The sequence below is a fragment of the Stegostoma tigrinum genome, chromosome 21 (genome assembly GCF_030684315.1).
Source record: "Stegostoma tigrinum isolate sSteTig4 chromosome 21, sSteTig4.hap1, whole genome shotgun sequence".
In the NCBI taxonomy this organism is placed as follows: domain Eukaryota; kingdom Metazoa; phylum Chordata; class Chondrichthyes; order Orectolobiformes; family Stegostomatidae; genus Stegostoma; species Stegostoma tigrinum.
In genome coordinates this window covers 13008228-13022783 of record NC_081374.1, presented here as the reverse complement: position 1 = coordinate 13022783, position 14556 = coordinate 13008228, and the positions used below count along the sequence as shown (strand labels likewise).

The window sequence follows — 14556 nt, the reverse complement described above, 5'->3', positions numbered from 1 at the left end:
AATGTTAGTTGGTGTCCGAGCTTTTGTGAGCAGCACTGTTTGCTCCAAGTGAGGTAAGTACTGCTGTTGGTTTAATTGGAAGGCATTAAGACTTGGGTTAATAGCTGTCTAAGTTTCACTAATTCTAGTTGCTTACTTGTAAGCACACCATATTGTTAATATCACTTTCCAGCCATCATGTGTTCATCAAGCTTATTAGTCCTTGATTATTATGGTGAGCTGACTAGAGAAATTTTTGTTTTAAACTTGGTAAACATAATGAAAATTTAACATAATTTTGATAATTCATTCCTGTGTGCATGATTTGAGACCGGAGAGCTTATTGTGATTTAATTGTAAGAAGTGTGCAATTTTTTTTGCTGTAACAGTAAAGGAGGGCACATTTGAAACCACATAACTGCAGTCCAAATAAACTACTAACTACAGATGAAGTCAAGTAATCCTGATGACACAACTAGAGATAGCGAAAATAAATGTGATTTATTCTTCCTTTCAGAATCACACAAGTTGTACTTTTGCTGAATATGTCTGACTGGATTCCATTGTTGTACTTCTTTCAAAGGCAACAGTTTTTATAATTTCCCAAAGATGAAAATGTCCATCATGTTTACAAGCAATTATGAGAAATTAACATCTAGCTTTTTGTTTTGCTTGAATCACTATAATCCTTAATTTGCTCAGTGGCAGCAGAAGATTCCCACTTGAAAGTAGTGCATCTGGTTGGAAGCAAGAGTTCGGAACACTTTTTAAAATCTCTTCTTGACTTCATGAAACGTGTAAACATGAGTAGCAAAACACTTACTTTACTAAGGATGTTCAAACATTTTTATCTAAGAAAGATATAAAGGCATAGAAGCTCCACAGATTTACTGGAATGTTAGCTGAAATGTGAGGCTTAATTATGAGGTATCATGTGAGAAGAGTATTTTTAATTGGATTATTTAATTAGAATAATTTTACGATTAAGTAGTGACTCAGATGAGTGAATACGTTTTTATTCCTCTTAAAGGGAGATATTTGATTTATACAGAGGTATGAGAAAAGTTCCAGGGTGTACTGTAATACTGGAAGCTAACTAATGGTTTTTTTCCCCAAATGTTAGGGTTCTTTTATTCATGGATTTATTGGCAAATATAGGAAACTTGCAGTAACATTTTCATCTGGATGGTGTTAAATTAAAGTTTATTTTAATCAGCAATGGTTCCTCAACTGAGGCATAGTCATACAGCCCTGAAACAGACCCTTCGATCCAACTCGTCTACACTGACCATCCCAATCCGACCTACTTCCATTTGCCAGCATTTTGCCCATATCCCACTAAACCCTTTCCATTCATGTACCCATCCAGATCCCTTTTAAATGTTGTAATTGTACTCGCCTCCACCACTTTCTATGGCAGTTGTTCCATACATGCACCATCTACTGCATTTTTAAAAAAAAATTTACCCCTCAGGTCCTCTTTTAAATCTCTCCCCCTCACCTTAAACCTATTCCCTAGTGTTCTGGACTCTTCCATCTAGGAAAAAGACATTTGGGTATTCACTGTATCCATTCCAATCCATAAACCTCAATAATATCACTCCTCAGCATCTGACGCTGCAAGGAAAAATGCCCTAGCCCATTCAGCCTCTCCCGATAACTCAAACCCTCCAGTCCTGGCAAAATCCTTCTAAATATTTTCTGAACTCTTTCACGTTTAACAATGTCCTTCCTAAGGAAGGGTGACCACAACAGTGCACAGTATTCTAAAAGCGGCCTCACCGATGTCCTATACAACCACAACGTGATGTTAAACTCCTATACTTAATGATCTGACCAATGAAGGCAAGCATGCCAGGAGCTGACTTCATTCCCCTGTCGACCTGTGACTCCACTTTCAAGGAACTATGGACCTGCACTCCAAGTCTCTTTGTTTGGCAACATTCCCTGGATTCCTATCTTTAATTATGTGAGTCCTATTCTTTTGATTTCCCTTACCATAATGCAACACCTCGCATTTATCTAAATTAAACGTCATCTGCCATTCACCTGCCCAAAGTCCAGCTTTACTATGAGGTAATCTTCTTCACTGTTCACTATACCATCTATTTCACTGTCATCTGCAAACTTACTAAACATACCTCCTATATTCACTTACAAGTTGTTTACGTAAATGACGAAAAACAGTGGACCCAGCACTGACCCTTGTAGCGTACTGCTGGTTACAGGCCTCCAGTCCAAAAAGCAAACCTCCACCACCACTCTGTCCCCTACCTTGAAGCCAATTTTGTATCCATTTGATTACCTTTCCGTGGATCCCATGTGATCTGATCTTACTAACCAGGCTACCGTATGGAACATTGTCAAACACTTTGCTGATGTCTCAGTCTCTCCCACTCTACATTCATCATCCTTAGCCACCTCCTTTTTAAAAAAAACCCGTCAAGTTAGTGAGAGTGCCCCATGTACAAAGCCATGTTGACTGTACTTAATCAGTCCTTGCTTTTCCGAATGCATGTGAATTCATGCAATAACTTATCCACCACACACGTAGGGCTGAGATAACACTGTGAAGCTGGATGAACACAGTGGGCCAAGGAGCAGGAAAGCTTGATGTTTCGGTTCGGGATCCATCTTCAGAAAGAGGGGAGGGGAAGGGGATTCTGAAATAAATAGGGAAACGGGAAGGCGGATAAACGAGAAGATAGGGTGAGAGGAGACAGACAGGTCAAACAGGCAGGGTTAGAGCCAGTGAAGGTGAATGTAGGTATTTAGGTGGGGAGTTAGTGGGGGATAGGTCAGTCCAGGGGGCAGGATGTGGTTAGTGGGTAGAGGAAGGGTGTGGGGCTTGAGGTGGGGGGAATGGTTAGGGAGGTGGGGACTAGCTGGGCTTGTTTTGGCATGTGGTTGCGGGAGGGGAGATTCTGAAGCTTGTGAAATCCACGTTGATACCCTTGGGCTGCAATGTGGATTTCACAAGCTTCAAAATCTCCCCTCCCCCGACCACATGCCAAATCCAGCCCAGCTAGTCCCCGCCTCCCTAACCATTCCTCCCACCTCAAGCTCCACGCCCATCCACTCTCCACATTCTCTCCCCCTCCCCCCCCCAACCTGTCCATCCTCCCTGGACTGACCTATCCCCCGCTAACTCCCCACCAACATTCACCTTCACTGGCTCTAACCCCTGTCTATCTCCTCTCGCCCTATCTTCTCGTTTATCCACCTATCCGCCTCCCCCTGTTTCCCTATTTATTTCAGAATCCCCTTCCCCTCCACCATTTCTGAAGAAGGATCCCGACCCGAAAAATCAAGCTTTCCTGCTCCTCTTCTTTTGCTGCTTGGCCCGCTGTATTCATCCACCTTCACACCATGTTATCTAGAGTTCTCCAGCATTGGCAGTTCCTACTATCTTGCTAACGTAAGGCTGTCTGGTCTATGGTTCTCTGGCTTTTCCTTACAGCCTTTCTTAAGTAATAGCACAACATTAGCCACCCACTGGTCTTCGGCACCTCAGCCATAGCTGTCAGTGGGACAAATAAGTCAGCATGGGGCCCAACAATCGCTTCCCACAAAGTTCAGGAAAACACCTGATCTGGCCTTGGGAGTTTATCTCCCTTTATGCATTTTAAGACTTCCAGCACCTCATTTTCTGTATTATGATCTCTTTTTAAGACATCACTATGTATTTCCCCAAGTTCCAAAGTTTCGATTCCTCTACTGTAAATGTTGACAACATATTGTTTTATATTTCGCCCATCTCCTGTGCTGCCACCCATAGATGGCCGCATTGATCCTTAAGGGGCCCTATGCTTTCCTCAGTAATTATTTTTTAACCTTGAATGTACTTATAGAATCTCTTCGGATTCTCCTTTTACTCTGTTTGCCAAAGCTATTGCATGTCCCCTTTATGCCCTCCTGATTTCCCTCTTAAGTATATTCCTATTGTCCTAGGGATTCTCGTCTGAGGATTTGCTCAATCCCAGCTGTCTATACCTGACATGTCGCCCTCTTTTTCTTGACCAGTGCCTCAATTTCTCTAGTCAACCAGCATTCCTAACACCTACCAGCCTTGCCCTTCACACTAACAGGAACATATTGTTTCTGAACTGTCGTAATCTCCTTTTAAAAGGCCTCCCACTGCCCCACCATCTCTTTACTCACGAATAACCTGCCTTTATCAAGCTTTAGAAGTTCCTGTTTAATAGCCAAAAGCAACTTCGTCAAGTAGACCAGGTAGCAGTGGCAGGTTCTTTTCCAGAGTTTTATGTAATAATGGTCATAACATAACCAGCTTTCCAGTTCTCAACTTGTCATGCCAGTCCTTGAATTCATATGTCTGAGTTTCCAGTAAAGCACTGTAACTGCTCCAGCCTCCAGTAACATAATAGCAGCTGCGTGTGCTTAATCAGTAACAGGGCAGATTTCGTGAAGGCCAAAATGTTCTTAGAAACATTTAAAGTTTAGGATTTTAATAACATTTTGGGTAGTATTTGTGGTGACCAGTGTGAAAAAGGATTAATACTTTTATGGCCGCATTTCACAATTCTTCACTATTATTCTAGAAGGGGATTCTGGAAGTGATGCAGACTTTTATGTGGAAGATGATGATGACAGCGACTATGAGAGCTCTTTGAAGAAAAGCAAAAAGGGACGGAAGACTAAAACAGTACCTGAGAAAAAAGAAAAGAAGACGCCCAAACCCAGGCTTAGCGCCACAGGTAAGCTGTGTGCAGAACTTCAACATTGCTAAAAGGAAATAATTTGAAGCTTTTTCCTCTTGCATTCATCTGGACTAGAATGGAAGAAACAGACTTGAGAAACCAATTTATACAGCTATTGTAGGTATTACATTGCAGCAGGAACCATTAACTGTGAATTATTATTAGAAGCAAAATATTGCAGTTGCTATAAATTTGAAACAAACAGCAATGCTGGAGAAATTCACTAAGTGTGGCTAAAGTTTTGAACAGTCATACTGGACTCAAACATCAACTCTTGTTTCAGCCTGGCCAAGTGCTACCAGATCTGCTGAATTCTCCAGCATTTTCTGTGTTTTTATCAACCTTTATTCTGAGATCAGGCAAGCTAACTGATCAATCAGGGTGATGTGTGCTGCAGGAGAGATTTGCAATCTCTAACTTTTTATGAAAAAGTTGCAACATTTCTACAAACTTTGCCAATGTAAAACAGGATCCTATATATTAATATATGTAGCTTTTAACATGCATACATGCTTCACACTACAAGCCCAACTGATTTTCCTGAATTGAGTTCTGGTGTAATTCTCTGCACAGTCTGGATTATTTAATACATTATGCCCAGTAGCCAAATCACATCTAATTGTGAATGTTTTATTCTGAGGCTGGTTGAGTCTGTTAACTGCAGTGGGCAGCATGCTAATTATCATTGGAACATGATTGATAAGATCTGCCAGTTGTTGGGGTATGCTCCTACATAACTGGCTTCATACCAGCACTGAAACCCCTCACATTTCTGAGACACCGCCATCTTCAATGATAATTTGAGGTAAACTGCGGACAAAGCTAGTGAACATCACACTTTTTTTTTCAAATTTAGCTTGTGATGATTAACCAGGATGGCCATTAGCAAGCTAGGTTAGATTTCATATGCTTATCTCAGCATTGAGCTTGCGCAGTGAGTAGATGGCTCAGGGCCTATTTGCAAAGTTGCCTAAAAGATTTATGTGCCATGTGGAACTTTAGGAATCCAACCTGTACATTGATTGGTGAGTGTAGGTAGCACAGAACACAGTGATTTCTGAATAAATACATCAATGAAAGTGAAATTGTTCCACCTCAATGGTAAGATTTGATCACAGGATGGATTTCAAGCTGTGTGAAGAAACTGAGCTGACGATTCATAGGCTGCTGGTAGCCATTGTAATTTTGAGTTTTTGCCCATTATTTAGGTTGCGGTATAAATTGGTCTGCTGTGATGTTTTATATTAAAAGCTCAAGCTTATTGTCTTGGAATGTCTACTGCAACAGTTACTGCAGCTGCGTGCTTCCACCTCCCAGAAAGGAATTATTATTTTGTTCAGCGTCTTATAGTTCTATGTAGCTATGCTGAGACATTTAACGGATTGAACCAGTGCCTTTGCATTGCTTTGCTGAGTTGGTTTTGTATCACTGAGCTCCATACTTTGTTTTTTTTGTCATACTTCTTCTTTTAACAAGTGGGAAACATCTTCAACAAATCATTTACTGCAAGTATGGTTGTACTTCCTTGTTGAAGGTAGTTTGACATTAAAATATCAACCTTGTAACAGTTCTGTGTTTGCGAGTTTTGAGAAGATTTGTAGCTTAGGTTGAGGTTCTGGATGTGAGTTTGCTCGCTGAGCTGGAAGGTTAGTTTTCAGATGTTTCGTCACCATTCTAGGTAGCTTCGTCAGAGGCTCACTGATGATGTTACCTAGAATGGTGACGAAACGTCTGAAAACTAACCTTCCAGCTCAGCGAGCAAACTCACATCCAGTTCTGTGTTTCTATGCAACGTCTCATCAATTTAGTACTAGTTCGTTGTTTCCAAATGTTAGCATCATTTGACTACTTATTAAGGAAGCTCACCACTAATTTCCAAAGGGCAACTAGCAAAGGGCAATAAATATTAGCCCAACCAGCAACTCCCACATCCCACGAGTGAATAAAGAAAACTGGGGCGGTGCAGTGATCAGCACTGCTGCCTCTCGGCACTAGGGATGTGGGTTCAGTTCAATAGGGGGATGATTTTTGGTGGGATGCTCTTAGGACAGTCTGTGTTGACATGTTGGGCCGAATGGCCTGTTTCCATGCTTGGAATTCTAAAAATAAAAAATACTCATAGATGATTGAATATTTAATACTTGCTCAGCTTTGGTGCTGATTTTATGATCCTTCAGTGCCCAGTATGCTGCTTTCTATATCTAACAAAATTTTTTCTGTATTTGAAAAATAAAACTAACTGCTCATGTGTCTTAATGCAGTGTTCCTGTTATGATCTCTTTAAGTTGTATTTACATGTTTCTTTCCTCTTATTTTAAATCCTGTAAGATTTATCTTGAAATATTTTCGTGTTTTTGAGTTGTGACTTGTTTTGAAGTGGTCCTCTTAGCAGCCTTAAATATGATTTGTCATAGTACAGTTCTGAGGTATACAATTTATCTGCTTTGTCTGCTTTTTCCTTTTTAAGTCACCCCTGCAACTCCTAGTCCGGTAAAAGGCAAAGGAAAGGGGCGAGTTGCCACCACAAAAGCGTCACCACCTTCTAAAGGGCAACCACCTGAAAGTCCTGCTAAAGAGTCAAAGAAGGAGAAGAGTCCTCCACCAGAAACGAATGAGGAAGAGCCAGAAGATGAGGAAGAGGAAGAGGAGGAGGAGGAGGAGGAAGAGGAAGAGGAAGTTAATTCTGGGGATGACTGAACAATGCAAGGGGATATTTTTTTATATAAGTAGGGATAGAAAATGACTTCACTGACAGCTTGGTTCACAAGGTTTAGACACAAGACTTGTGTGTTTTTCTTTTCAGAGACTCTCCCTTTTTGTGTCCTGCAGACACTACTAATAGAATCAAATCATTTAAAATTAGCTTGGCATTTTACAGGAGTTGCTTTGATCTTTTCAAAAGTAGGAACTGCAAACCCAGTCTTTTTTTTTTGGCAGTGGCAACATTATGTGAAGTTCTGAAAATTAGGCGTTGCTGCAGAAATATTTTTTGCCGCATAAATATTCCTAAAGTATATTCAATGAAGGCGAGCTCTTTAGCACACTGATCTTATTCAGAAGCTAAGTTGCAACATCTTTGCATTAGCTGCAAAGAGGACAAACTAGATGCAGACTTGTACAAGTACATTTATATAACAAGCAGACTATTCACCCTTTGAACTCTAGCTAAAAGTTAGCTATACATCATTTTCTTAGTCTCCCATCGTACTATCTGTCCTTCAAGTGGATTTATTTCTTTGAAACATTTGACAGCGAATTTTTTTTTAAACTGAGAACAAGATCAAAAGCTCCTGTAAATATAACAACAGCTGAACCTTGTAAAATGTAGGTGCTGTACATACATGTAGCCAAATGACCTAGAAATTTAGATGTAGCTTCATTTTAAACATAGGTGTAGATTTTGCTTACAACCATTTTTGAATTGTAAACTTAAAAGTAAATGTGTATTCTGGTGACCTAATGAAAGGCATCTGCCATTTACAACAATGCTTAACTCATTGATTGCCTTCTGACTCCTAGTATATGATCTAAGTTTCTAAAATTATCTCATAACATTGTAGTTTTTCACAAGCAAATCATGAGTAAGTATGATGAACATCGTGATCTTTAACCGATTCCATCCAATTAATTGAAGGTGTAAACCCTGTTGCATCTTTTCAGTTTAGCTAAATATCAAGCAGTCACAAATGAGTGGTGCACAGTCCATTTCAGTCCAACTGTTGAAATTTATTTAGTTACTTTTTCAATTATTTTAGTGTTACGAGATTTTTTAAGAAAACCTGAATATTATATTTTTAAAGAGGTCTTAAACTTTTTTGTGTCTGCCTAGATTTAAATAAAACATTTCAGGACCTAGAAGGAAACAATCTTTTATAGTTCAAATCTAACTGGTTCTCTTAAATGGGCAATTTTGCTTTACAAGCAATGAATGTATCTAAAACAGTATGGTCAAGCAGTTCCTAGTAAGTGAGTAATAATGAGATGCTCTAATTCTGAAAAGCAATCACAAAATTATAATTGCCATTTGTATCTTCAAGACTTCAAAGATATAATACTGAAAACAAAAAGAAACCAGAAAAAGAAGACTGCACACCACCAAAAATCACTTGAGTCGCCTGGTCTGATCTTGTGAACTGAATTGTATTTTTTTTTTTGCAGATTGAAATGTTTAAAAATGAATGTGATTGAATCTTAAACTGCGCAATTGTTTATCTGTATCAGCATTTTGTTAATGCAGCCATTTCTTTGTAACTTACAAAAAAAAATCCTGTACAGGCAGTTCTTATGATGTTAACATTCAATTTCACGTGGGCTTTCAATTTCTTTGGTTTTTATTTTCGCTACAGAACATTAAATGTCTGCTGGTGTAAAATAGTTTCTCTAATCAATTCTTTTGGGGGTTGTGAAAGGGATTAATAAAATTGCAGGGAGTGAAAAGATATTTGAAACATTGTTATATTTGGAGCATTGCACTTGTGAACTGCTGCCGGTTTAGAAATCTTTACTCTTGCTCAAACCTATTACCTGTAACGATGATTCTCAAACTTTTTAAGTTGAAGGATACCTTTACCTTTTCTTAGAATGGTTTGGTAATCATGGATTCTTGTCTAAATTATACCAAATAATATGAAAGAGCTGCACACACAAAATATATTAATAATGCTTTTCAGAATCTGGCTATACGTAGGTAACCGTTACATGGATGTGTCCGTTGCTGTAGTTTGGAAGATATCTTTTGAGGTTTTCCTGGTTGGCGAGGAAACTGACTGTGTGCTGCACATACAGCAGTTGAATTCTACTGTCAGCTCACTGAGCTTGCCTCTGACTGCCACTCATTTTCTTGCTGTTGACCGCAGTGCCCTCCATACATTCATGCATTTTGCAGACCCCCAAAGTCAACCGACCCTACTATAAGAATTAAGCAAGAATGTTTGAACACTGACTGATTTTGTAAACCTATGTCATCTCTTTTAATGCTGTGTGTGTTTGCACAGTATAAGATATTCATTTCTTCCACCCTACCCTTATTTCTCCTTCAGAGATCATAATTGTTTCCAGCTTTAAACATGTTCCTATACATGCTGTATTATGTGGAAGATTAAAATACTTATAACTGAGGGGAGTTATGCAGTTAGCTTTGACTGGGCAACCTATTTTTTTTGTTATTTAAAGAAAGAATTTCTAATCTAGCATGCCAGATGGTGATAACTCTTTCATTGTTTTATAGATTTTTAAAATAGAAAATAGGAGCAGGAAGCAATTTGGTCTTTCAAGCCTGCTCTGCCATCTAGTGCGATTATTCAATATTTTGGTGTCAGCTGTCTTCTGTTGCAGAGAATTCCACAGGCTCACCACTCTTCTGCTAAAGAAACATCTGCTTGCTCCTAATTTGCCTGCCCCATTTCCTTCGATTGTGCCTCCCTGGTCATTGGGAACACAATTCCTGCATTTGCTCTGTCTTGCCCTGTTAGAAGTTTATAGTTTTCAATGATATTGTGCTTCATTCTAAATTCCAATGCTTATGCAATCCAACACAGTCTCTCGTCGTGTCAGCAATCAGATGACAACAGGTTTGCTTGCAATCACAAGCTTCCGGAGTATAGCCCCTTCATCAGTTAAGAGAAGCATAAAGCGATAAGACCTTCCAAATGGTGAGTGGAGTATTGAATAATAAGTCTGCAGGTGATCAAAAATGTCAGACAATAAAATGGCAGCAGCTGAATAACAAGTGAAAGGATGACCTATAATCTGATTAAGTGAGGCAGAGAGATAATTACAAAAAATTAACAATAAGGTGCTGGCGACAAACTAAATGCTGGAATAACAATATGTGACTTATACCTATCACGAGAGTAAGTAATCCAAAACTGTACAAATTAGTTGAGGTGAAGGGATCGTAACAATTTATAAAGCCAATAGTGTGAGGAAGAACCGTAAGGAAGATTTTATAGAGCAGTGGGGTGGGGTCACCTAGTGCAACATGAGGCCCAAGATCATGTTTGTTGGTGTCTTCGTGAGTACAGAACTTGGCTATTAGTTTCTGCTCAGTGATTCAGCGTTGTTTTGTGTCATGGAAGGTGTTTACCCGAAGATCGTAGGCTGAATGTCCTTGACTGCTGAAGTGTTCCCCAGGTGTGTAGGAACATTCCTGACTGGCAATGGTTGCATGGGGTCCATTCATCCCTTATCATAGTGTCTGCATGGTAACGCTGATACACCGTGCCTCAGGGCATCCTTCCTTACAGTGTATGAGAGGCAACGTTGACCGAGTCTCAGGACTACCTGCCATGTACGTGGTGGGTGATGTTCCCGTGTATAATGGTAGTGCCCGTAATCAATGATCTAACACATTTTGCAGAGGTTGCCATGTCAGGATTGTGTGGTGTTGTGGTCAGTGTTGTCTTGAAGTTTGGGTAGTTTGCTATGAGCTATGGCCTATTTAGGGTTTGGTGGTTGTTTGAAGGCAACAAGTGGAGGAGTAAGAATGATCTTGGTGAGATTGTACCCTGCACACAGGTGTCATGTGATTTCTGATCTTATCCACCCCACGCCAAAGTTGGCACCTTCACATTTGTCGCCAGTTTTGCTATTCTAGGAAACAGTTTGGTGAATCTTTGTTGCGTTCTCTATATAACATTCTTCCTCAAATAAGGACACCAAAGTTGTTCACAATACACTAGGTGTGGTCTTCCTGTATAATTGCAGCAACACGTCCCTGATCCTGTATTCTAATCCTCTTGCTATGTAGAGCAATATACCATTTACCTTCTCCACTGCATGCTGCACCTGCATGCTTAATTTCAGTAACTGATGTACAAGGATGCTTGAGTTTCATTGCACAATTCCTTTTCCCAATCTATTGCCTTTCAGATACTAATCAGGCTTCCTGTTGTTTGCTACCAAAATGCATTTATCCAAAATATACTTGATCTGCCATGAATTTTCCCCACTTGCCTAAATCATACTAAATCATCTCTGCATTATCCTGAAATAAAAACAAATTTCTGGAGAGGCTCAGTGATAATGGAACTGCGAATGCTGGAGAATCCAAGATAACAAAGTGTGAAGCTGGATGAACACAGCAGGCCCAACAGCATCTCAGGAGCAGGTCTGGCAGTATCTGCAGAGAGAAAGTGAATGCTTCAAATCCAGTGACCCTTCTTCAGAATCCACCTCTTGTTTCAGCGTTGTATCATTTGCTAACTTGGTATGACATTTAGTTCCCTCATCATAATCATTCATGTTGTGGATAGCACAGGTCCCAGCTGTGAGCCCTGCAATACCTGGCTACGACTTGGAAAAACATCCATTTATTCCTAGTCTTTATTTCCTGTCTGCCAACTAGTTCTGTATGCATTTCAGCACATGACACCGATCCCATGTATTTTAATTTTACGTGATAATCTTGGAGAACTATGTACAGTTTTGGTCACCATGCTATAAGAAGAATCTAATCTGAAGAGTTTGAGTTGTAAGGGTAGACTAGAAAGGCTGGGACTTCTTTCACTGGAGCATTGGATGTTGAGGGGTGACCTTAGAGATTTGTAAAATCACCAGGGGCATAGATAAAGTGAAGAGCAAGGGTATTTTCTCCAGGGTAGGGGAATTAAAAACTAGGAGGCATATTTTTAAGGCGAGCAGAGAAAGATTTAAAAGAAACCTAAGGAGTAACTACTCCTGCTTCCTGCCCCATGCAAACCATCCCTTTCCTAAAGACAGTAAGAACTGCTGAAGTTGGATAACACAGTGTGGAGCTGGAGGAACACAGCATTAGAGGAGCAAGAAAGCTGAAATTTTGGGCCAGGACCGTTCTTCCGAGTCTGCATCAATCTGGTGAGTCTCTCGGGCCATTTCTAGCAGACCATTCCCTGGAGCCTTTTCTGGCATGGTCTGCTGGAGTTTCGGAAGGTCCTGCCACTCAGCAGATGTGCCTGTCTTTGATCGGCTGTCTTTGCCCTATGACACAGTTGCTGCCTCCTCCCTGGGTATGACCAACCCTGGCTTGGAGACACGTGACTCAATTGTTACAATACATTCTGACTGAATTTTGAGGGACGTCTCCCTGTTGATGAGGTATGGTGACCAGCTTTGAGTTTCCTGGAGATCAACTCATTTCTAGTCTGTATCACGTACAACAACCGTCCTGGTCAAGGCACCAATATCACTTGAATCCGTTTGTCCCCAGATGTGTAATTTTTGGCCAAGACAGTTTCTTATTTTTGGGACGATCCTCAACTTTGATGCTCCTGCCCTTTATAGCCTTTTGTCCTTCTTGATTTCGCTCCATCAGCTTTCTTAAGTTTTCTTACTACAGTAAGTTAACCATGGTTCTTCGCTGGCAGTTGGACATTAAGGGTGTTGGCAAGCACTGGGTAATTGCGTTTGACATGTTACAGTGGATGCTGAGACAGTTGTTGATTCACTGCCTAGTGAACCGTCTCTTCAGGGTTTGTACAAATCTTTCCATCTGGCCATTTGTCACTGCGTGATATGGAGCTGATCTCACATGCCTGACTCCATGATATTCCAGGTGCTCCCTGAATTCCTTACTTGATTTGCTGACACCGGTACCTGTCTTCCTGGGAGAAGTATATATTTTTTGGGTCCCAGTAGGGTAGCAGACTTGACAAGGCACCTACTTTGCTACACTTCCCTGTCTGTCGGTATCTAATATCATACAAGTAGGCTGACAGAGCCAGTGCCCATCTCTGCAAGAGTGCTGCCATCATTGGAAGTATCCCCGTATATGGACCAAAAATGGAGGCTAGCGTCTTGTGGTCTGACAGCTCCGCAAATTGCCTGCCATAAAAGAAGTGAATGAACTTCTTAATGCCGAAAATGATGCCCAATCCGCTGCCTGGCCTAGTGTGTTCCTTCAGCTCCACACTTTGTTATCTCTGACTCCAGCATCGGCAGATCTTACTATCTCTTCTTTTATGACTTAGGTATAATTCTCCACTGACTTTGGCAGTGACCTCAATGAGAATGCGATGGGCCTTTCCATTCAATAAGATGTGTGATGGTATAGCTCCAATCCCATAAAGTGAACCATCACACTATAGTGGGTAGCTCCAGGTCAAAATGAGTTAACACTTTCAACCTTGCCAAGAATTGCTCACCTTCCACTAAACCTCCACACGTTCTGGAGTCGGTTTCCATGGCCACACTCCAGCCACTAATGCAGAGGTTTTAGCATGGTTGCCAGATCCAAGATGCATGTCTTTAAGGTCCCTCTCCAACTTCTACTGATACACCATCGAAAGCATACTGTCCAGTGCATAACAGCCTGGTACGGCAACTGCTCTGCCCAGGACTGTAAGAAACTACAGAAGGTGGCGTGCACAGCCCACACCATCACGGGAACCAACTTTCCATCCATGGACTCTACTTATGGGGCCTGCTGCTGAGGAAAGGTGCCAACATCATCCAAGACCCATCGCACCCTGGTGATGCTCTCCTACAATCTTTTCTGTCAGGCAGAAGATACAGAAGCCTGAATACATGCATGCGCAGGTTCAGGAACAGCTTCTTTCCAGCCATTAACAGACTGTTGAATGGATTCTAGCCTCAAAAAATGTAACCTGTATGCCTCAAAGTCTTTTTGATCCTTTGCTTGCTGTGATCTGCCTGAACCGCTCATAAACAAAGCTTTTCACTATATTTTGGTACACATGACAATGAAATCAAAATCAAATTAAATCAGATGAACTTGCCAGGTGAAGCTGCCTGTGGATGTTTAAGTTGCAGCTTTTTATTTCTCAGCTTTTTGCCTTTCACTTGCAAACTTTTATTTTCTTCTATTCTAATTGAGGATCAATCACCCCCGATCAGTTGAAAGTCGTTTAAGCATTTGCTT

At 40.7% G+C, this 14556-nt stretch overlaps 1 protein-coding gene across 2 annotated transcripts in view; it reads left to right on the top strand.

Annotated features, from left to right (window-relative positions):
* Window positions 1–9072, top strand: part of nucks1a (nuclear casein kinase and cyclin-dependent kinase substrate 1a) — a 36655-nt gene extending 27583 nt beyond the window's left edge. For both annotated transcript variants that reach the window (XM_048553164.2, XM_048553163.2), the window contains exons 7-8: window positions 4542–4697; window positions 7168–9072. In XM_048553164.2, the coding sequence (XP_048409121.1) occupies window positions 4542–4697; window positions 7168–7397 (386 nt within the window). In that variant the 3' untranslated portion in view covers window positions 7398–9072. The remainder of the gene's footprint in view (window positions 1–4541; window positions 4698–7167) is intronic.
* Window positions 9073–14556: the final 5484 nt, after the last annotated feature.